Source organism: Rhamphochromis sp. 'chilingali', assembly GCF_963969265.1.
Source record: "Rhamphochromis sp. 'chilingali' genome assembly, chromosome: 15".
In the NCBI taxonomy this organism is placed as follows: Eukaryota; Metazoa; Chordata; class Actinopteri; order Cichliformes; family Cichlidae; genus Rhamphochromis; species Rhamphochromis sp. 'chilingali'.
Genome location: NC_137942.1, coordinates 26,281,351 through 26,304,397, shown reverse-complemented (window position 1 = coordinate 26,304,397; position 23,047 = coordinate 26,281,351). Strand labels below are relative to the sequence as shown.

At 40.5% G+C, this 23,047-nt stretch overlaps 2 protein-coding genes across 4 annotated transcripts; one reads left to right on the top strand and one right to left on the bottom strand.

The window, feature by feature from the left end:
* Positions 1–1,109: 1,109 nt before the first annotated feature.
* cd9r (CD9 molecule related) lies at positions 1,110–8,580 on the top strand. Of its 2 annotated transcripts, none has more exons than XM_080905764.1 (9): positions 1,110–1,247; positions 1,504–1,615; positions 3,500–3,605; positions 3,709–3,806; positions 6,014–6,088; positions 6,182–6,283; positions 6,545–6,640; positions 6,753–6,836; positions 7,902–8,580. In XM_080905764.1, exons 2-9 carry the CDS (start codon positions 1,550–1,552, stop codon positions 7,989–7,991), a joined length of 717 nt encoding a protein of 238 aa, XP_080761890.1. In that variant the 5' UTR covers positions 1,110–1,247; positions 1,504–1,549; the 3' UTR covers positions 7,992–8,580. The 2 variants fall into 2 exon arrangements, with proteins under 2 accessions (XP_080761890.1, XP_080761889.1); XM_080905763.1 differs by having other exon boundaries at positions 7,095–8,580.
* On the bottom strand, positions 8,542–23,021 carry LOC308411747 (uncharacterized protein). 2 transcript variants are annotated; one of them, XM_080905761.1, is made up of 14 exons: positions 19,581–23,021; positions 19,080–19,235; positions 18,785–18,903; positions 17,060–17,231; positions 16,830–16,948; positions 15,017–16,676; positions 14,642–14,752; positions 14,220–14,395; positions 13,796–13,887; positions 12,429–12,562; positions 12,141–12,321; positions 11,271–11,400; positions 11,075–11,135; positions 8,542–9,335 (listed from the first exon to the last, which is right to left on the bottom strand). In XM_080905761.1, exons 1-14 carry the CDS (start codon positions 20,086–20,088, stop codon positions 9,316–9,318), a joined length of 3,639 nt encoding a protein of 1,212 aa, XP_080761887.1. In that variant the 5' UTR covers positions 20,089–23,021; the 3' UTR covers positions 8,542–9,315. The 2 variants fall into 2 exon arrangements, with proteins under 2 accessions (XP_080761887.1, XP_080761888.1); XM_080905762.1 differs by lacking the exons at positions 8,542–9,335; positions 19,080–19,235 and having other exon boundaries at positions 10,420–11,135.
* Positions 23,022–23,047: the final 26 nt, after the last annotated feature.

The window sequence follows — 23,047 nt, the reverse complement described above, 5'->3', positions numbered from 1 at the left end:
GACATTTAACGTATTTTATCCGATAAATAAACCCTGTAAAATATATTTATCCGCCCAAACAGCCCTTTTGAATGTCTCCCTAATTCTGAGGTCTCAAGGTTGGCAAGTATGGCCACAACACCTCACTTTTTTTGCCACATTTATTGCAAACCACGGCTCAGCTGTTTGTGGAGGTAAAATACATCCGCACAATTACGCTCAGCCATTGTTGTGAGTGCGCACGCCAAGGGGCTGCGAGACATTTATACAGCCGTATTTCGTACATGACTATGAAAGGCGGAAGAGGAAGTAGTTCCTTTGAATGTAGGCAATCCGAATGTTATAGTTTCTTTCCACTGTGTTCCTGTTAATGATAAACTACAAATTTACTCTAAATTACTAAAATATCGATATTTTAATGTGAGAATCGATTCTAGAACATAAATGATTGGTATCGGAGGAATCGATATTTCAGGATCGATCCGCACATCACTACAGAGGACATATGCTGATGTTTTCTCGCGTGTGTTAATAAACTCATCGTTTGATTGCACTTTTCTGGGGCTTCCGTGGTTTGTGACACTGCTCTACATTGATCGATTTCGCGTCTTTCATGTCCTCTTTAATGAAGCAGGTTGAGATTTCTTTAGACTGGCATATGTTACATTTGTCCTAATCTTTAATCTGTATTACTGGATAACTGAGAACTGACACGGGTGGCATAAAGCAATAAAATCTGGAGAACACAATTGTCAGATATTTGGTATTATTTTTGTATTTTGCTGTGTGCACAGAACGGAAGCCACACGTGTGCTGTGTGGGACTCCTCCCCACCCAAAAAAACAAGAAAAAAAAAGAAATAAGAAAGATTATAACTGTAATAGACAAAAAAAAGCTTAGATCCCTATTCTTCGTGTTTTTTTTTTTTATGTTTATGCAAAATTAGAACATTTTAAATGACGCAAACAGTCACGGTCTGTTTGCTGGTATGCGTAAATCACACTATCGCTGTCGTTTTAACTCTCGTTTCTCCCTAAGTTTCCTTTTCTTTCTTCTTCTTCTAAAACAGATCCGTTGCTGCGCCTTCTCATGGGTCAAAGCATGTGTCACTCACGTGGTTTGCCCAATGAGAAGACCGAGCGAGGACGAAGAGGCGGAGCGTGACGCAGATCGAGTCTTGGAAAACCACACGCAGCAGCGTTCAAGATTTAGTTGTTTCGTTTCCCACCTGCTGAGCTGACCGATCAGGCAGACAAACATCGATAAAGGTATTGATCGATTGGTTTGGGAGATGATTTCGCAGCGAGCGTTTCTGCCACGCTGTGATCTATTTGAAATCAAAAAGACTACTAAACCTTTTAAACGCAATACTGGCTGCTTAATGCGCATTAACGGATTAAATAGAGTGAAATAGTAGAAACTAACACAGCAGCACAGAAAACGTTTGTATTGTATTTTTAAATGCGCATAATCTGCCAGGCCTGCTCGGAGTGGTGAGGGAATTCTGCTTTTTGCACTTTACAGACTTTCACCGTGTGTCCAGCTCAACGATCCGCTGATCATCATCATCATGGCTCTGGATGGATGTGGCTTGTTCTGCAAATATATCCTCATCATTTTCAACATCATCTTCGCGGTAAGTCCGGCTCGATTTTAATACTGCGTGGTTAATTACGGGAGGGTAGAGGGAAAGGCCAAGCATGGCTTTCGTTTTCTTTCGCCTGTTTTGTGATCAATTCTTGAGATAAACGGGCAGAAAAAAGGCGTTTGTTTTTTTACATGAAGGATTAAAAGTTGTAATTTTGCGATGAAACAGGGGTGTTGTGCCAAAAAGTGGTTTCTGGTATTTGCCAAACAATTTGAACTTCTATTAATGAACTGTTGGACTCTAATCTGTAAAACACATTTCAAGTTGCAATAAATATAACAATAGTTCTCCAAAGATATTACAGGTGGTCTGGACTGGAATGGTTACAATGTGGGTACAATAAAAGAGTCTTACAGATACTTACAAAACAGGTCATTTATTTTACTTATAATCCCATAAATCACATTGGCTACAGTTAGTTTACTGATATAAGCAAAGACATTACACAAAATTAAAAAAAACAACCCACGTAGAAACGTAGACTGTTTTGCACACGATCACTTTTTGGAACAACACCAGGTTTCCTTGTGGTTTCGTTTCTTAGGATACCAAGAGAGGTTACTTTCATTTTCAGGAATCACCTTTACCATCAGTGTAAACTGTGTGCTTGGCACATCTATAAGCTGATAGGAACCCAACAGTATTTAATTTTTGAAATATATATATATATATGTGTGTGTGTGTGTGTGTGTGTGTGTGTGTGTGTGTGTGTGTGTGTGTGTGTGTGTATTAATAGTCACAAAAATAACAAAATAGGAGTTGTATGGGATTGGATCAAATTAAGACCCACCAATTCATTTTTGTTCTTAGCTATTTAGTGGGATTTCAGAAATGTGAGGTTAAATTGTACAGACTCTTTAAAATAAGGCAGTATCTCCGATGAGTGGAAGAAGAATAAAGCCGTCTGAAAAGAAGAAGTGAAAACTTTCCTAAACAGCATGAACAATGCTGCCGCGGATAGATGATTACCCTTCACACCTCGGTGTTTTGTGCAGCAACTGAGAAACCAAATGCCACCACGTCAGAGTCTTAGCTTACACTATACTTCAAAGTCCATAATAGACTTTGAATCATGTAGTCCCCACTAAGGCTCCTCAAAAGCTGGTATGTCCTCAATCTCAGCTTTCACCTGTTTCTTTCTGACCCTCCTCCACCTCGTCTCCTGACACCACTTCCAGAGTTGTGAGTAAAATCCTGTCGGCCTCATTTAGCCATCACATCGTTCTGTGACCAAACAAGACCTGAAACATGTTTCTATGAAACACGATATGTAAATTATATGTAATAAATGTAAATATTTAAAAATAAAATCTTTTGAGTGCCGGACAAAAAGACTGATACAACATGGTATCACTGCGACATTTTCAACTTCTTTAATTCTATAAACTCTGTCTTATTGCAACATTTGTAGCAGGTTTCAGTGCCAGTGTTGGTATGCTTGACAATCAAAAAAACAAAGTGAGAGAACTTTATGGTATTGGATAAAATACTAAATAATACTTTATACTATAATACTAAATGGTTTAACTTTTCTATTTTAACTGTTCTTCTTGGTTCTGTATGACATCAACGAGAGCAAAATCCTTAATGTGGTCATCACAGCATCAGTCCCGCCCACATCCCGTGTAAATGTTATGCTTGCGAGGGACAGCCAATCAGAAGAAAGCTGTCTTAAATGCCTGAAATGCCAATTTCTTGGTTGTTTGTCCCCTCTGCCAGCTGTTCTGCACAGTGTGAAAAACACTCATCTGTCACACAGCATGGTTTATAAATATAGACCCTAAAAACCTATATTTCAGTAACCAGATGTGAAAGTAACCAAGAATGTTGTTCATTACACTTTTGTCCTGGTTTTATTTCCTCATGTGACAGGTGGTGGGGTTTGCCTTCCTTGGACTTGGTTTGTGGTTGAGGTTCAGCGACAACACAAGAGCGATCTTCCATGTGGAGGAATTAAGCTCCAGCGCATTTGTTATGGGTCGGTGCATTTATTAGGTCGAAGAATCACGATGGTACAGTTTGCTCCGATGCATATTTAACAGACAGAAACGGCCCTCTTTCCCGCTCTGTTTTGTTAACAGGTGTGACTGTGCTGATCGCTCTCGGGGCAGTGATGCTGTTTGTGGTGATGTTTGGAGACTACGGTGCCTGCAACGAGAAGAGATGCGCTCTGCAAGTGGTGAGTTGTTTTGATGGGTAATGCATGTTGGCTTACAGTCTCACTTTTCCGTAAAGATGGGTGTCAGACCAGCTGTTTCCTGTGCTGTGAACACAAAACCCTGTGTCGCACAGTGGTTACACCTTTTAACTGTTATGGGAAAGTTTTAGGTTGCTTTTTAGGTTTAGTCAGAGAAACCAAAACAAAAATGTGTTAGTAACGTTTAGTATACCCCTAGTAATCCCATTTGGTCTCGTTTCTTAGGAGTCATTAAATAAAAATAAAATAAAATAAAAAAAACCGCCCTGAACAAGAAGTGCCCTGCAAAGACATGTTCAGAACAAGCTTAAATACCCCGCTGCTTCCTGGAGGACTCCTTTATTCATTAACTTTATGGCAAATTTTAACGTTACTGTTCAGGCTTTTATCTGTGTTTAACAGGAAGACGGTGAAACGTTTTAAAACCACCCCAGTGCCAGCATCAGAGGTTAAGGTGAATGCTGGAAATGGTGCTTAAATGTTAGAGCACATGCATCACCTACATGCTGGTGCAAATGGTAAAATCTGTGTAAAGTCGTTATTCAGATCAGATCCTTGATTCTAACGTGTACATCAAGTTCAACAAGTTGTTACAACATAATTTCTGTGGAACCACAGAGACAAGTCAGAGTGCCAGAGGAAAGTAATTAATAAGCTGCTCTCCGAGTACTCAGTCTTCTCCATTCATCGATGACACAATGAAACAGGAAGGAAGGAAGGACGGCTATTTACAGAGCTTCTGCTCCCCCCATCAGTCAAATAGTCAAATAGTCAAATAGTCAAAGATGATATGAGATACAAGGCAGGTTAACATCATGTGGCATACTAAGTGTTAAAAGCCGACTTTGTTTAAAGTCAAACAAAAGCCGAGCGTAGCATTGTGGTAAAAACCAAAAGCTTTGTTTTTATTGATGCTACTGTCATTATTGGTTCTGTTTATATAGTTGGTTCCCCATTGATTCCCCTTATTGCTGCCAGATCAGTAAGCCTACTAAGGTTTTTAGCATGAGTGCAAATATTTTATCCTATCTGAGTCTAAACACAGTGTAGAAATAGTGCAGAAAGGTTGGCGTGTGTCTCTGGTCTGCAGGAGCTGCACGGCTAAAAGTTTAGAGATTTGCAATGCAAAACTGTCCCAACCCCACCAATCAGACAAGGTCTTCGCGCAACTGCATTGAATTGTGCAATTCCATTCTTGGATCATGCACTAGAATATCATGACTTTAAATATTAAAAGAGGTTTATAATTGTTAGCCTCAATGACCGAAGTTAGGAACTTCAAGAAAGCTAGCTAATTGCTTTCTTTTAAAGACAGAAGGCCAACATATGGATAAGAAAGTTTGGCCAGCTGGATAAAAGAAAAGAATCTGGTCGTTTATTTCTTTTAACCACCCAAAAGACCACACTGCTCCATCTTTTGGTTTAGATTGGTATTACATCAAAAGTACAGCACAGCTCGAGCTCAACTTAAGTTGATGTCTCTTCAACACAACATGCAGATGTTTTGCACATAAAGTTGCAGAATTTGTTTCTTCACATCTTGCTGAAAGCTGTAGTTACTTTTGGGAGGTCTGAAACACAGGAGTGTGCAAGCACCTTTTGAGCATCTTATATGATGCAGAGGTTTTTGAACCACTTAAACATTTGGCCTTTTGATTCAGACCTTTATCCAGGTTCAGATACACAGAACATTTGATTGCATCGTGTGAAGTGTATTGCCCAGTTGGCCTTGACAGAGGATATTTTGTAACTTTGTGTGTAATCACGCTGACGAAACAGGCAACTGGCAATAATCACACAGTGACCTCTGTTTTCTTGGCTGTTTTTTTTCCCCTTTGCTGTGCAAATGTACGGTGTCCTAACTGTAAATTACATCCTCGGGTCAAGCCCTCTTGGTTTTTAAGGATGTTAAAGTTAAAGGAAATTAATGGATGTCCAGTACCAGTTAAATGTTTTGCTCTGAAATCTTCAGGCTGTATCAAACCTGCAGGAAGAATCCCAGATGCAAGGAAGGGATAGGGAATTTGAACATTTTGTCAAGCTTGAAACAGGTCCTTGTTAGAATTTACTGCAATGTTAAGCCTCGTCTTCTCTTGATGCACCCACATAAAACTGGAAAAGCTGTTTCACTTCCTGTTCCTATGTGTTTAAAAGTGTTTAAGTTAACAGAGTTCTTCCTGTCCCTTCAGTTCTCCGCCCTTCTGGCCATACTGGCTACACTGGTAGTTGTTGTTGGAGTGCTTGTCAACATTAAAAGCAATGAGGTGAGAGAAAATACTGATAAAAGGGATGAAAATCAATTAATGTGTCCAGTATGTCCTGACCATAAGATTGTGTTTTGATCTCTCATGTTAAAGGTTGGACTCAGGTTTGCCGAGTTCTATGCTAGCTTGTATACTATCTATGTGGCCAATCAAGACCCAGGAATTGCTGTCACACTCACCTTCATCCACAACACTGTACGTATATAAGCTGCTGTTTTTCATTTTTACCTAATACTAAATTTTAACTCTTACTTCCTGTATACTCAAGTCTTTTCTGCTTTATGCATACAAGTTATATGGCTGATACACACCGAGAAGACGTCACTGTCAGCTGTTTCCATCAATTCCTGTGGAAGCAGTAAAGGTGTTTAGTTTCTCCACAGGGCTGCGCAGGGTAGTGTTTAAGACTTGTTTTTTGCCTCCCTTCACCTCTTCCTTCATCTGCCTGCTTTGCAGCTTCACTGCTGTGGATTAACTGGCGTCTCCATAATAGAGCTCGTTAAGCAGACCTGCCCCGAACCAGATGGGTTTTTTGAACGCATCAAGATGGATGTAAGTTGGTGCCAATAAATGAAGCCGTTTACAGTGGTCCTGCCACCACTGCTTTACCTCTTTCACTCAGCTGTACTGTACTAGATGCTCAGTTTGTTCGGTCTTCCTGCAGAGCTGTCCTGGCGTCATTGCAGATGTCTTTATCGGTAAAGCACCAATGATGATGGGCATCTTCGTTGGAACTGGAGTGCTCCTGGTAGGCAAATAATGCATGTTTACTTTGCAACAAGTAAAGCTTCAAATGAGTTGGCAAATGCTACAAATAGTAGGGAAGAAGATAGCACAGTCTGTTGTTCCTGTTACTATTAGTCTATACACAGTACTAAAGGTTCTATATTGTTGTTCATGTCAATGGCCATACATTAATCACTTTGCACTCTTCTCTCTTAAATACTTCTTTCCCCTCCCTTTTCGAACTTTTTCTTCTCATTTTATTTCCCCAATCATTCCAAAGTTCATTGCTCTGATTTGCAGCATTACCCTCAGCAGAAAGATCGTTTCTGCCTCAACACCTCAGTACATTATCCTGACTCAGACCACTTCTACTCAGGCTAACTTTCTGCCAGCTCAGCATGAAGTAGTCACCAGCACACGTGCTGACCAGGAGCCGGTCTTTTTCACTCCTCTCAGCGCAGCCAACATCCCTGTGGCTTATGCTTAGTGCACTCTTCATTCTCACTGCGCTTTTCTCGCCATTTTGATTTTACTCCACATTGCTTTAGTGTGAATTACACATACTCTATCTGCTGCTCTCAGCATTGTCTCAAATTTTTATCATTAGCAGTTATAGGAGAAATCCAACCTAACACACACACGACTCAGCTTACAGTTGACAGGTTTGACAGCAGATCACAGCATTTAGCAAATGAGTTTTCACATTTTTAAATCACCAAAGTTGCTTCATCTGCAGAAGGATTGACATTTGCTGGCAAAACAGTATAAGAAACCCTCTGGCGCTCTGAATATTCCCTCCACCACTAGTCAACTCTTCAATCTTTACTTTAGTGCCTTTAAACACACACGGCCAGTATATCAACAGGGTTGGATTTGTCCTGTTTGTTTCGACTTCTCTCTCACACTTTCTCAAACACTTCTGTAGCTGCGTGCTATCTGATTGCTGTGGCTGGAAGGTCTAGCCTCCTTCACACTCTTTCACCTGTTGCTGGTTCAGTTCTCGGGATGATGTAGTGGGTTGGTCATTGCATAGCTCTTTATCCCATCCCTGCTCTTTACTTGCCCTCCTCCTTTGTCTGCACAACAGATGGTGGCCATGGTCTGCGCCATAGTTCTCCTGAACCAGCTCAAGAATGCCCATCAGGAGAGGACAGTGTACTACTCAAATGTGTACTAAGAGGCGGATTAGGGTTTTACACCCTTAACCACTTCCTGTCAAAGGCCACTGCTTTACATACAAGCAGCACATCAGTGTTTACATATTTTCCTTTAGCTATGATTACATTACTTCAGAACCATATTTTGATTAAAAGGTGTTTTTTTGGGGGTTTTTTTTTTTTTTTAGACATTTAGCTTAATAAATCCTGTAACATGTGCACTAACCTGACAGGCCTCTAGATTATTGTGGCCAAACCCAGCCATGAGAACACATTAACAAATTCAGCTGGTAAAACATGAATTTTATTTTTTTTAAAACATTTTTTCTCCTGAAAAGTTACGCTGTTTATTTATGAATGAGTATTAGGGCCACGTTAAAGGGGGAAGAGAAACAACGTGGCCATGAGCATACGGACGCTGAAGGTGCAGAAAGATGCATCTGGTTAAAATGAAATAGCTTGAGATGGACCGATGCAAGGACATTTATGGTCACACTTATGCAGTACAGATGTTGTACCAAAAAAAACACAAGTTTCATCAGCTTAACTCAATGAGGCAGTCTATAGAATTAAAAAAAAAAAAAAAAAAAAAAAAAAAAAAAAAGAAAATCTCCACATTTTCATTATTATTATTAATTTTGAGAATCGTTCCCCCTTCATGTGACCCTAAAACTAATAGTTTGTGTCTGTTGCACACAGTAAAAGTCACTGGATATGGTGAGTCATGACTGTTAAAAGGGAGTCAGTGTATCATCTTTGTTATAGTAGAGGTCCAATTACAGCAAGGTGTAGCATGGTGGGTGTCATCGCTCTAATGTGAGCTTCAATTTCACATTACTTTTTAGTGGCTGTATACTAGAGTATTGTTAAGAAGTGCATTCCTTTTAGATTTCTGGTAGAGGTTGCAGAGGGCCAAAGAGCAGGTCAAAAAAACAAGAACAGCAAAAAAGACAGCCAGGTACCCGAGAGGTTCAGTTTTAGGTCAAACTGTTTAAACATTCCAGACTCAATGCTTCAGAAGACTTGTTTCTGTAAAAGCTTAAAAGCTTTCATCCTGAGAAAAGGGAAAAAAAAATAAGCTCACATTTCATTCCTTTGTATTTTGCTTGTTAACATTTTTTTTTTTTTTTTTTTTTTAAATGACACAATGTTAACCGTCTTGCTGATAAAAAAAAATAAATAAATTTCAAAGGCTAAATGCCTCCAGTTGTCTGTCACTTGTTTTCTTGCCCTGTACTACTTATTTGTACTATTTAGTTATAGAAGCAAAACCTCCAGAGACACTCGTTTCCATTAAGCGACAAAAATCAAGTTGCACTTGTGTAATACTCTTTATTTCGTTGCTTACACACCAGTGTTTGGACCTGTGGAGGAAAAAAAAATGTTAATGTAGTCATTTCACGTAATAAATGAGAAACACTGAGCACTTTATTAGGAACACTGGGTAGCTGTGTGAAACCTGACCAGGTGGTTTCTGTGAATGGAAACTCCAGTAATATGAGCTCCAAGGATAATTTATGTAGCTACATTACTGATCACACCATGCTTTACAACTTTAAGTTTATCGCAGAATGACAGCGGAGCAGGAAATCATGCCACCCTCCACTTTTTGTATTTAACCTCTTTTATATTTAAAAAAAAACAAAAAAAACAAAACTGGTAAGGCTTCTGGCTTTGGTGTAATGTCTCAGAATTGTACTTTTGGCTCGTTTAACCACCAAATAACCAGCGCAACGACCCATCTGGGTATTGTTACTGCATGTGGTTTGCAACAACAATGGCAGCAAGGTCACAAGCCCCTCACGGATCAAACAGAAAACTTTGCAATGTGTTAGAACAGGAAGTACATAATGTGCAAGTCTGCATCATTGTGATTTCAGCAGACTAGAATCTGAAAGCATTTCCCATCCTCTTAGTTTTTTTGGATATTAACTAAGGGTTTGAGAAAAATATTACATTTAAAATGGGGCGATCGTGGCTCAAGAGTTTGGAGTTCGCCTTGTAATCGGAAGTTGCCTACTGGTGGTGGTCAGAGGGCCCGGTGGCGCCAGTGTCCGGCAGCCTCGCCTCTGTCAGTGCGCCCCAGGGTGGCTGTAGCTACAATGTAGCTTGCCATCACCAGTGCGTGAATGGGTGGATGACTGGATGTGTAAAGTGCTTTGGGGTCCTTAGGGACTAGTAAAGCGCTATAAATACAGGCCATTTACCATTAAAAATGACAGATTTCTGCCATTTCCCCCCCACTTTGTTATGTTTTCACAGAGTGAAAAATGATTTGATACACAAACTTAGGCAACATCAGTAATCGGCTGTAAACCCTCTGGCGTCAACGACTGCTGAAGCTCAAGGAAACTGACAAAAAAAAAAAAAAAAAAAAAAAAAACCAAAAAAAACTTAAGAATTTTTACATTTGGCTTCAGATGCTTTCAGGTCCTGTTTGTTTTTGAAACTTTCTGCCTCAGGTAGTGAAAAGTGTTGAGACCAACTTCCCCGTTTAGGCACATTCTTTTATTTACCGGGTTCACGTGTTTAGTTATCGCCCATCAGTACCCAGCGGTGCCTTGGCCTTTGTAGTTTAAGAAGTGCCGTTCAGGTTGAGCATTAGACTGAATCTCAATGGAACGTCGAGTTCCTTTAGCGCTACATATACACAGTCATGCTACAACACGGCCTCCACCACACTGAACAAGTGATTCTTTAGAGCTCGTTCTTCGCTTCAAGTTCATCATTCTTTCCAAAGAAGGCGTTTATTTAGATGCGATGAGCTAAGTCTCACCTGGCCCCTCTGTTTTTGACTATTACCACATTACACAACGTAAATGTCAACTTGCGTCATCATGTTCTGAGGTTTTCCTGCACATTTGTTAGCAAATTTTCAACCACTGAATCCTTATCGCTTCATCGTCTACTTGGGTGACGTATAGAATGAAAAGTTAGAAAACCTTGTTTATCTAGAAGTCTGCAGATATCAGATTTTATTAACGAGTGTTTAAATTAAAACAATTTTCAGTCAGGAATCAAAACTTTTCAAAATTGGAACAAGTATTTTTATACTTTTAAATGAACAAGCTGCCCAGTGTTTCATTTCTCTTTATGGTCTTACCTTCGAGGCATCTTAGGGTGCAGTCATCAGAGCACAATTCTGTCAGGCACAAGAAGTGGATCTGAGTGAGGAGGGAAAGAAAAACCAAAAACAATAGCATTACTACCCGAGTTCACTTATCTGCACTGGGCCTGAACATGAATGTAACTTATACACAAACAGCTGTTTACTTGTGTGCATCTTAGGTGTGAAATACCTCTGGGTCTTCTCGGAGGGAGCCCCCTTTAGTCATGTGTGGTGGAAGCGAGAGGAAGCTGTAAATTGCAATCTTCCGGACCTGCAAGTCCGAGGTCGGAAGCATCTGCAAAACCCCCAGGCTGCTGCAGCTGAACGACATAACAGTGACATGCCTTTACAACCAAAGACTGACCAACAACTGGCATTAAAGAAGCCCCCTTCTTTAATGTTGGAGATTTGTGGCTGCAAGGTTGCCTTCACACAGAGTCAGCAGTAATTTTGGCAAGACAACGCAAATCTTCATTAAAAAGATCATGGCGGCTTTAAAATCAAAGCAGTACAAACATCCACACACTGTGTTACTAAGTAATGCCCACCTGACTGAGTTTGAATTGTGGAAAGTGGAATTTGTGACACGAGGCTTTAGTAAAAATCCACCAATCATTTCCTCCAAGATGGTTAAGATTTTTGTTTTGTTTTTTTCTTTGCATATTTTGCGGGTTTCACGCAGCTTTCAGGAACAGGTTTTAACCTCATACTCATCTACTTGCAGAGGCATGACTGGCATCTATTAGTGCACTAATTGATTAGCAAGCTTTGCAAAGTCAATGGCATTTCTTAAATTGCTGGCACAGCTATCAAATTTACAATTAAAATGGCCGTTTATACTGTTAAACACGTGTCCTTTAACATGAACAACCACAGAGAAACTGTTTTGCAATTAACTAGAAAATTAGTACTTACTAATACAACTACAGTTTCATGCAGTGTGTCCATATCCCCGAGCACACTAAACCACTGATCATGTTAAATGGTTACTGGGGCAGCCAGCAATATGAACAACAAGACCATCTATGAGGACGTCATTTTCCTCCTTGTATAAACATACCCATCATAAACAAGAATCCCACTGGGATATGGAGCGTCAGTGTAAGCCAGGCAGGAGTGAACCAGCAGCACAAGTGTGGACTCTGAGGGGTCCTTCAGGCTAACCTCCACATAAACTGTTCTGCCCTGCAAGAGGCTGAGAGGGAGGTGAGCTTCAGGGTGGTAGCTGGTGAAAGACTCATCTGCAGGGAAAAAGAAAAACGCTTTAAGTGTTTAAGAATACTCTGCCTACTGGCTCCACGCTATGATCTGGTGCTTGAACAGAACACAGATGTTAAAGAAAAATTACCTTCGGCAATTCTCAGTTGCACAGTGACAGCGGCTGGTGTTGGCTGTGAGAGAGGAAGAGGAGGCTGTTCATCCATCACATGAAACTTCACTTCACCTGGAGAATCTGCTGAGGAACTACATCCCACCATAAACCTGTGGAGGGAAGGAGACTGACACATACGAATTTTTTTGAAACAATACACATTTGAAAAGCAGCTGTTGATCAAAGCACTGCTTAAAGAACAAAAACAAAATGAAAGAGAACATAATGGAAACAAGAACAAGCTGAGGATGAAGCCTTGATGGCGCACTTGTGAGATTAGAAAGCCTTTTACAAGATCCTGGTATCTTATTTACCTAAAGGCAGCTGGTTTGGTGTCAAACTGTGCGCCACACAAGAAGCAAGTGACTATGTAAATACAGAAGCCGTGGAAAAACATTTACCACCACAGAGAAAATACAGAATGGCCACTGTGCAGTGGGCCAGGTACATAATTCAGTTGTGAAGATCTAATATTTATGAGATTTTGATGAGTGTCATAACAGCTGGGGGAGGCATCTTTTCTGAGCAGCTGAGACTAAGTCATTTTCATCTTTCACTTCCTATTGAACCAATCGACAGCTGAGAGTTTTAAATAGGGATGAGAAATGATATAAAACGAGGTACTTCTCTTTCATGTTGCAATTTGTCATTAAAGGAAATATAGTTAAAAAAAATATCAATGTGTTGGAATCAGCACCCTCCATCTGTCAGCTGAAAGTGAACAGTTTAAAGATTGGACGATTGTCATGGCATCAAAAATGGTGGACATGGATTAAAGCTGAAAACACTTTGCCTCCATGTTGGACACCTGTGGACAAATAGCAAGTACTTTTTTTTTTTTTTTTAAATTTCCCCACAAAACACTGGTTGAGAAAGATTGAACACATTTGCTCAAACTGTTGACAAACCACAGAACAATGACTTTGCTTTTCCTCACTTCCTGTTATAAATCACCAAAAAGTAAAAAATATTTCCCAAACAAAAAAGGTAAACTTTTGTACAAGTAGGAAAAACTTGATTCATTTCGATAATTGTAGCTCATGAAAGTCAAAGTCCAGATAGAATCCAGTATAGCATTATCAAGGTATTTCAAGTTACTATTCAAACAGTTTAAATATTGTATCCTTGTCCAAGCACACAAGCAGGGTCATGTTGAGGTCAAATCAGAAGTCTGACAACCTTCAGACAAACGGGAGTATAAACCACAGAAGGATTTTGCAGAAACGGCGAATATTTAAGAGAAAACAATCTTTCCTGCTACAGCTGAATGCTTAAAGCTAAGTACTACAAGGCTGCTGGCAATTGTTACAAAAGCAAGTTTCCTGTAAACAGCAGTGACATACCTTAAAGGAGAACTTTCATGTGCAGAATTGCCGTTTTGGTAAGGATGTAAACCTCGAACTTCCAAAAGATGAACCACCGTCTCGCCAAGCATCTATCAAATAAATATAAATATATATATATATATATATATATATATATATATATATATATATATATATATATATATATATATATATATATATATATATATATATATATATATATATATATATATATATATATATATATATATATATATATATATATATATATATATATATATATATATATATATATATATATATATATATATATATATATATATATATATATTTTAAAAAGTTTTAATTTATTCTGCAACAGTGGCGTGTGTTTGTCCATTTTTCCTTCTTTTTGGGGGGTGGGGGGGTCTACATGATGTGATAACATAGGAATGTGCCTTACATGTTTGTTTACTCCGCAGCCATCCAGAGGTACAATGTAGATGTCAAGATCAGGGGTCAACCTCTGCAGCGTGCAGGAAGCATTAATGTCCTCAGGGGAATGAGCCGGAGGAGCAACTGTGGGCTGTACTACAGAGTCAGGCACCGCAAAGACGCAGTACTGTCCCACTGTACAGCCTGCCGACACACATACAGAGTGGGAAATAATTATTGGATCCCCTGCTAACTACAAGAAACATTGTGCCGCTGTGCTTGCAAACAAGGATCTCACCACCAAGCACCAAGTCATGTTTTGCTTGGGGATCAAATACTTATTTAAGGCTTCAAGCCTGAGAGTCGTTGCATTAGTCATTTGCTTTCCCCCTTTACAGTCGTCATCCTTTTAGACAAGTGTTTACAAGCTTTGTATTGTGTGAGACTTACCCTTCACAGTGTTTGAACAGCAGCCTAAAGAGTTACTGCAATCAGTATCTGACACAGATCCAAGGCCGCAGGGTGAGGCGGAGGGCGTGTACGTGTGGGCCTCGAGGTAATCTGAGAGGAAAGCAAACAAAACAAGGAGAACTTCTTATGGATGACTCAGCAGCATGAGATGGAAAATATGCAATACAGGTGTGTAATTACAGCCACAACATTAGGCCGAGGGTTTCCTGCCCCCTTGTGGTGGTGATCTGAAGTCAAAACACTGGTTTTCTGTTTAAGCACAACATTTCAGTGCAGTCAAACTAAAACTGTAAGACCAAACATTTAAACTGCAAGGAATTCAAGCTTGATAAACCCTTAAATGTGATCATTTACCTCTCACTTTGTCTAGATTCTCTTTCGCATCTTCATCAGGTTTCTCAGATTGCTCATTATGGTGCTGCTGAGTAATATAATGTGAATATAAACTATGGAAAGGATTGTGCAGTGGCGGAGGGATGTTAAAATATCCTGCCATCATGCCATAGTCAAAGTCTGAGGGAAGCTGAGATTTAGCAGATTTGTTTTCAGAGTTTATGCTGCCTGTAGGATGGAGCTCGTTGCCTTCAGGCACTTTAGATGGGTAGTATAGATAATAGAAAGGACTATGCATCCAGTTATGAAAACCATACACTGATTGTGCAGGTGGAGTCAGATGTTGAGCCGGAGCAGAAGGTGCTTGAAGAAGATGGGGTGAAGCTGGAGAAACTTGGTTTCCAGGTCTGTAATACATCTGAGAGTAATGATAATAAGGGTGGTAGTAGTACTGGTAAGGATTTAGTTGATTGATGAATGATTGAGTGTGAGGAGGGCGTTGTTGAGGCTCAAGTCTACGATGGGGACCTTGTGAGACTGGAGGCAGCACTGCAGGAGACACCGATGCAGAGCGACTTGCATCATTGTGCTCCAAATGTACTTTAGCAGACAAATTAGGATGTTTGATCTGCTCTGTGCTATATTTTTCAAAGTTCTTGTGTGCTTTTATGTAGGCATTCATGTTGTGCTCATTTACTGGAAGAATTTGTGAAGGAGGAAGTGGTGAGGAATTCGACAAGTTTGTTTCTCCAGGCATGTCGGGATGTGATGGAACCAGTCTTTCAGCCTCAACCCTTGAAATATGTGGAAAGTAATAGTAGTAAAGATATGGGTTTAGAAGGTGAGGAGCATGAGTTTCAAGGGTTTTGTCAACCAATTTAGCATTTTCCGGTTTGGCGTAGGGATAAAAGGTAGTCTCTGACACAGGTGGAGGGAACTGGTCCAAGGTGACTTTCCTGATGCTCTTAGACTGTTCAACATTGGGGGCCAAAGCTGAAAATTCATGTTTACGCAAGTGAGCTGAAGAGATTTCGTGAGAAACATCCAGACCTGAATCAGGGTTTTGAGGTTTGCCAGAAAGGGGGATTTTGGGGTGATGGTAGTAGTGGTAGTATGGATTGAAATCGTGTCTCAGAGGCTGGAAATGCGGCGCTTCGAGCTGAGCTGGAAAGCCTGTAGGTGTGACACTGTGCTTCTCAGAGAACGCCAAAAAAGGAGTTTCTTGATTTTTTCTTCTTTCTGGGTTCTCCCGACGTAAATCTTCCATTTCTTCAACGAGTGACGGAGGACTGTCATACGGCTCCCAGAAAGGCATCTGGTAGACGTAGTAGGGTTGATAATCTGGCTGGAAATCAACAGGAGGGTGAAGCTGAGAGCTAGAAGTCGGCTCAGGAGTCAAAGATGCTGGAGTAGGAGAATCATATGAAGCATGTACTTTAGGACTGGCATAATTATGGTGATATGTAGGGTGAGGATAGTACGGTGGAGCCAGGTAGAAAGGAGGGGCCCATGGAAAAGGCTCCTGAGCCCCTAACATAGGTTCTTCTGCCCCCCTGGTTAGATGAGCTGGGCTGTTGACCAGAGGCTGAGTGTTAACAGAGAGCTCTTCAGGAGAAGACATAGGGCAGGCAAGTGTGAAGATTTCCTTGCCTATCTGGAGAGGAAGTATATATTCTCCATCCTGGAGGAGGAAAAAACAAAAACATTAAAAGACCACAGGAAATGACAATATGCACATGTAGTAATCATCAGATACGATGATTATGCTGGAGAACCAGATGGGCTAAAGAGTCTTGTCTAGTCTGTCTTGTGTATAGTATGCTCTGAAGTTCACCTTTTCTGTGATGCCACATGTAATAAACGGAGCAGCAATTACAGTATCTGCATCTTGCTTAGCCAAAGTGTAGCCACACTGCTCAGCCAACAGAGCTAGAGGGGTCCAATCTCCTCTCACTGCAGACAGAAGAGAAATAAAAGTTCATATTTGATTCAACATATGAGGGCAAAAGGCTAAACTATTATCTAAATTAAGTTTGATGCCAATAGAAAGAAAGGGGAGCCTACCATTTACTCTCTGCTTCTCCAAAGGAGTCGATTCATGTACTTTGACAGTCATCCCATGTGAAGAGCAGCAGAGGGAGGATAGCCCCACAGTGTGAGGGCTGATCTGAGAGACTGGACAGGACATCTTGACCGGGGTTCCCCTCCATAGCAGGGGCAGCACATAACTGCCATCCTGAATAAAAGCAGAGAGCATTTATACCACCCTTGGCTAAAAACACCCCACCTTAGACCATACATGCTCAGGATTTTAAAATAAACATTTGCCAGATTCAAAGATTATTTAACGTGAATGTACAACTCATCTGATCAGTCAAAAGGAGGAAGGTTTTACAAAAAACTCAGTTTTTTTTCTAAATAACAACAATTAGCCCAGTTTTGGACATTTTTCATATAATTTGACACTTAAAACTGTATCAATGCAGCCATAAACAAACACACTACATTATTTTTTGTAGTTTTGGCTGTTTTGCCTCTCTGGCTTTAAAAGGGGGGAAAAAACAAAAAACAAAAAAAACCATGTGATTGAAGTGTAAACTTTACTAAAAAAATTGCATTAACTCCTTAGGAATAACAGTCATTTTTATACACAGTCCAACATTTTTCAGAGGTTCCACATAAACTGCTTAGACTTGGGGACAGCAGAAACTTTACAAGTGGAAAAATCAATAATCTGGTGCAGTGTTAAAAAGAATGACTGCATTGACTGGCTCAGCTGCAACAACGGGCCTGGAAGACCACAGAAGACAACTAAAGTGCATGATGACAGAATTATTTCCATGGTTAAGAAAACCAACTGCACAACATCTAAGCAACTCAAGAACACTCTGGAGGAAGCAGACGGGTCATTGTCAAAGTCTAAAACAAAGAGAAAAGAGTTTATGACAAGACAAAACCTAGTAATACAAACACAACAACATGGCCACATTAGGCTTTGTCATAAGACATCTAAAGAGCCTGCACAGTTATGCAAAAAACAACCTTTAGACCCATCAAACCAAGAACTCGTACCAGAATGATGGGAAGAGGAAAAATGGCTTGTGATCTGAAGCACGCCACATCATCTGTCAAACACGGTGGAGATAATGTGGCACAAATTTTGTTCAGACAGAAAAAAAATAAAAAATAAATAAAAAAATCCAACTACCAGGAAATATTTACAGCTTCTTTTGAGAAGAGCAAATATTAATTTAAATGTTTTGTTTTTTTTTTCAAATCTGGATGCGTGTACCACTGTGCATGCAGCAAAACTGTGGAAGAGTTTGAATGCAGAGTTGAAGCAATGCCAGAACAAAGAAGTTCAAAAAGGAGTTATAAAGATATGATTTTCATGAGAAACAGATGTTGTATTTAAGTGAATGTCTGTTTAGTACGTTTGTTAGTCGTACTTATTCTGATTTTCCTATCAACATTCCAAAACTGGAGGTATTTTGCTTAGATGCGTGAAAGTTATAGAGTTTCATAAAGAAAATGTAAACGATCATTTAAATTTCACATATTTTAATAACAGAATATGTACTCTGTTTAAATCACTTTCTGTGTAATTTTTGAGTTATACTGCTAAACTGATTGGACAGCTCACAGTGCACAACACAGACATCACATCTAGATCGTGTAACTTAATTTACTGTGGTGGCGTCTGAAGGCAAAGTTACAAAAACTGTTTCAAATTTTTTTTTAAGAAACGTAAAAAATTAAAATCTAAGTGTAGCACACAGACACACGCACCTTTTGAATGACATGACAAGCGTAATATGGAACCATCAAACGGAGGTCTCTCCATGTGGTCTGAAGAGTATAACCACACTGTGGTGGTAGCTGGGACAGAGGCACCGATGATTCATTCGCTGGGACACAAATAGACGACACAAAATCTTAATTTTACTAATATTAAGAAACTGTTTGGGTTTCCCAAGAGAAACCTTAAAAAAAAGAAGAAAAAAAAAAAGAAACACTGCAATATAGTGCAAGTATAAAATCCAGGCTACTGGAGCGCATAGACATGCAGAAGGTGTAGCATCACCTCGGTCCAGCAAGAGCTGTGCAGCTCGTCTCCTCCTGACAGTGAGGGTCATGCCGTCCTCCTCACACTCCACCACAGGGAGCAGCCTCTGCCAGCTCTCCACTGTGCTGCTGACCCGGTGACCCCTGAGCCTTGTCTGGCTTCCCAGAGACCGGACTGGTAAACAAAAACAAACCACCTCTGAGAATATGGTGTTAGTGTGAGGATTATACAGAATGTAAAGTGTGTGTGCGTGAGTGAAAGAGGGGGAAATTGGGAGTTTCATGTAGCAAACTAATGGATAAGAAAACTGGACACAAAATGCCTCTTATAGTGAAAAGATTCGTTTTAGTGGTAGAATAGTTTCTAATCATCATGAGGGATTAAAATGTACCAACTACTTTATAAAAATGACTAAAATTATCAAACTGGTTTCGTTAGGGGAGTATTAAAGTAGCAAAGTAAAACGCAAGCACAGTGAGGAGGAGCCTGGGGTCAGGTGAGTTCAGGACAGTGGCTTACCTGAAGCAGAGGACTCTGATTGGTAGTCGAGAGTTGGGACGTTTGGCTCCAGCTGGCCAGCGATGACAAACTTGCCGTAAACTACGTGCTTAATTTTCCCCTCTCTGCAGTCTCCATATGAATAAACCGGCTCGTCCTCGGCTTGCCTGGGGTTGTGACGGTCACTGACACCTGTAGGACCCGAAGAAGACGCCATTTTGGGTCTTAGTCTCTTCTCGGGCTTTTCTTCGGGGCTGCTGCTGGGTTTCTCTTTCCTGCTGTGGAGGTCGTCAGAGTTTAGGAGGTCTTCTGCGCGCCTTGAGCCGAGGTCCAACCGCTCTCCGACGTCAGGGCCGGAGGAATGACTGCTGCTGCTTTCCGTAGTTAAATGACCTTTGCTGTCATCAGGAGGAGAATTCGATTGGAAGGAGGACGCAGTAGGCTCACACCGGCTTACTAGAGGCAAAGCGATTGTTGTGATGGTGTAAATAAGCACAACACCGAAGTATCCTTTATGTTTGAAATGCATTGCCAATACGCGTTTTTGTCTTTGCACCAAAACACTGGGACGGAATGAAGGGCGGCAGTGTTTTTGTAGACTTCCTGTCAACGCACCTGGTCACTTAATTAGCCTTAATTGGCAAAGAGGCACGCGCTCTTACCCGTTACTGTCCCAAGTGTTTATGTTGGCGCTGTTAGCATCCAGCTGCTAATCTAATACCTTTTCCGTCTAGTTATATAGCGTGTGGGATATTATCAATTTAGCATACTACTAGTTAGTCTTATTTATATACTTTCCTTAACACACACAAGATATTTCGTGTTTGTCTTGAGGGTTGTTTTTTTTACTGATTTGGTCACACACTGTGTATAGACATGATTGTGAGTGATGTCTCGGAATAATCTGGGTCTTATTGCCAAAATTAAAATAGCATTGTGTCGCTTCAGCGATCCTGGTTTTGACTGTCACGAATCTTAAATGTGTATTTACGTCTCTGTCCACTAGAGGGCAGCACTGCATTGCACAAAGTCACCGAAGATTTGAAAAGCATTATTTTATGAACCCTACTGAAATCATGTAGACTTACTAATCTGTAAGTCTGGCTAACTGTGTATGTTTCATCTTCTAATACAGTTGAGTAGCTGATTTTTTTCTGGACATGCATTTGCTCAGCTACACATGTGGCTCTGTCTTTCTGATAGATGCCATTTCATCCCTGAAATTCAGATCATTTGACCCCTGCCCTCTTTTTTTGTAAGTCATTTATTTTTATCTGCTGACAGAAAAATTAGTCAGAGGCTAAAAGTAACTCACACTGGAAGAATATTTCCCCACATAACTCCTGCTTTTACTTGCAATGACTCCACTTCCTTTCATTCATTTGCATTTTGCTTTTTTTTTTTCCAAACTGCGTTCATTTTTAATAACTTGCTGATAAACTCCCTTTGGAGAGACCTGCTCTTGGAAAAGACTGTTTAATGGCTTTGTCAGCAGAGAAAAACTGAACCGATCAACTGAGAAAGACGGTCAGCGATAGTTTGCCACCAACTCCATTCGACAGGCAGTGAGTGTGGAGCTGATATCAGTCATGCCATCAGATTGTGGTTCAGATCAACTGACGCCAGAGAGGGGCTGCGTCCTTACAGCATTATCATCAGTGCTGTGTTTCCGCAGCTACCATGAAGTTTAGAAGAGACTGCAGAGATAATGTTAACAGCTACGCTTCTTAAAGAGGACCCAGAGCTGTGTGTGTGTGTGTGTGTGTGTGTGTGTGTGTGTGTGTGTGTGTGTGTGTGTGTGTGTGTGTGTGTGTGTGTGTGTGTGTGTGTGTGGTGGCGGCGGCGGTGGGGGGGTGTTGATCAGTTGATGGGCGCGGCAGTGGGATGACTCATATTTGGAGTTGCCTAGCTACAGGCACGAGTTGTTTTCTTTAGAGTCAGAGCATGAGTACAGTGTGCATGTCTGGCTTTCATTGAGATCGCAGGGCTTTGTGTGGGAGGCATAAACGCAGGGGTGACACCGAGCAGGAAGCGGGAGGAGCAGACATCGTCCCAAAGAGAAGAAGAAACCACGCGGGGACAAACTGGAGTTAAATGTAGTAATAAGAGCAAAGGGAAAGAAGGGGGAGGGCTACGAAAGAGCGCCCTGGGTGAGGAAGTGAATCAAGAATGAAAACCCCTAGCCAGTAACCATGGAGACAGTTTGGCTCAGCTAAATATGAGGCATTATCTTTTTTCCCCTTCTTTTTTATTAAATGTAAACAGTAGCTAGGGCACCACAGTCGACACACAAAACGTTCACCGCACACAAAGTTGTTCTGCAGCCTTCAAAAGTGAAGTGGCTCACATCCACTGTAGAAAACCTCGGCTGTGTCAAGTTCATAATAGACTCCCAAAGCTGCTCCTGTCTCACTTTTCTATTCAAACCACTGGCAGGCAGCCAGCGGGGCACAAGCAAATGCTCAGAGATAAATTCTCTTAGCTGTGCGTTTAGCCGATTCTTTGATGTCTTAATTTGATTTTGATGGCCCTTCACACAGTGTTTACCTCTGTTCTCAGCTTCTCTTCTCCTGCTTCAATAGGTATTGCAGTGTTTGCTCAAATATACAGTGTATGTTGTAAATAAAACAGTAAATGAATAAATAAATCTCTTGTTACTAAGCAGGCGAATAAAAAACAGAACAATATGTTGTAAAGCACCTACAAGTATATGTTTAAAAGGAAATTGTACAAATAAGCATTAGACGTCAGTTTAAAGTATTTAAAATTGTTCATATCAGCCACTAACAGTGCGTACAGCTGTATGTTCAAAACCACACTATTAAAAGTGAGATGAAATCGTTGAAATTAGATTTTTTTTTTTGTAATGTGGAAATTTTGAAATAGATTCAACTGTTTGAATCAGAAACTAAAAACATGTGTGCTTCATAACGTAGTATTTAAAATGTAGTTAAAAATATGCATGAATGAATATGCAATTTAAATAATTTGCATCATCGGGCACCAACAATCTGAAATTATGTTTTCAGAATAAAGATTAGGTTGAACTCAGGATTGTTTTTAAAGAAATGAGGTTATTTTTCAGGTGTATCTTTTCAGCTGCTCGTTAATAGAAATAGCTAATCAGCTGATCTCATGGCAGCAGGTCACTGCATGTAGACATGGAGAAGTTCAAACTAAGCATCAGAATGAAGAATGAAGGTGATTTAAGTGAATGTGGCATGGTTGCTGGTGCCAAATGGGCTGGTCTGAGTGAATCAGGAGCTGTTGATCTACTGGGAAAATGTCCAGAAAGCAGCAGTCCTCCGGGTAGAAATGTCAGTGTTGGGTCAGACGACTGGGCACACTCCTTTGACCTGTGGCATTCAGATAGTAGGGTCTGAATTTGGCGTGAACAACATGAAAGCATGGATCCATTCTGTCTTGTACCAGCGGTTTAGGCTGGTTGCGGTATGTAACGATGTGAAGGATATTTTCATGCCACATTT

Coding starts and splice junctions, on each gene's coding strand:
- cd9r (XM_080905763.1), top strand. CDS start 1,550: ATGGCTCTGGATGGATGTGGCTTGTTCTGCAAATATATCCTCATCATT. Junction 1,616..3,499: donor TTTTCAACATCATCTTCGCG/GTAAGTCCGGCT, acceptor CTCATGTGACAG/GTGGTGGGGTTTGCCTTCCT. Junction 3,807..6,013: donor AGAGATGCGCTCTGCAAGTG/GTGAGTTGTTTT, acceptor CTGTCCCTTCAG/TTCTCCGCCCTTCTGGCCAT.
- LOC308411747 (XM_080905761.1), bottom strand. CDS start 20,088: ATGCATTTCAAACATAAAGGATACTTCGGTGTTGTGCTTATTTACACC. Junction 16,677..16,829: donor CATGTGGCATCACAGAAAAG/GTGAACTTCAGA, acceptor TTCCTCCTCCAG/GATGGAGAATATATACTTCC. Junction 12,563..13,795: donor CATGAAAGTTCTCCTTTAAG/GTATGTCACTGC, acceptor TTCCCTCCACAG/GTTTATGGTGGGATGTAGTT.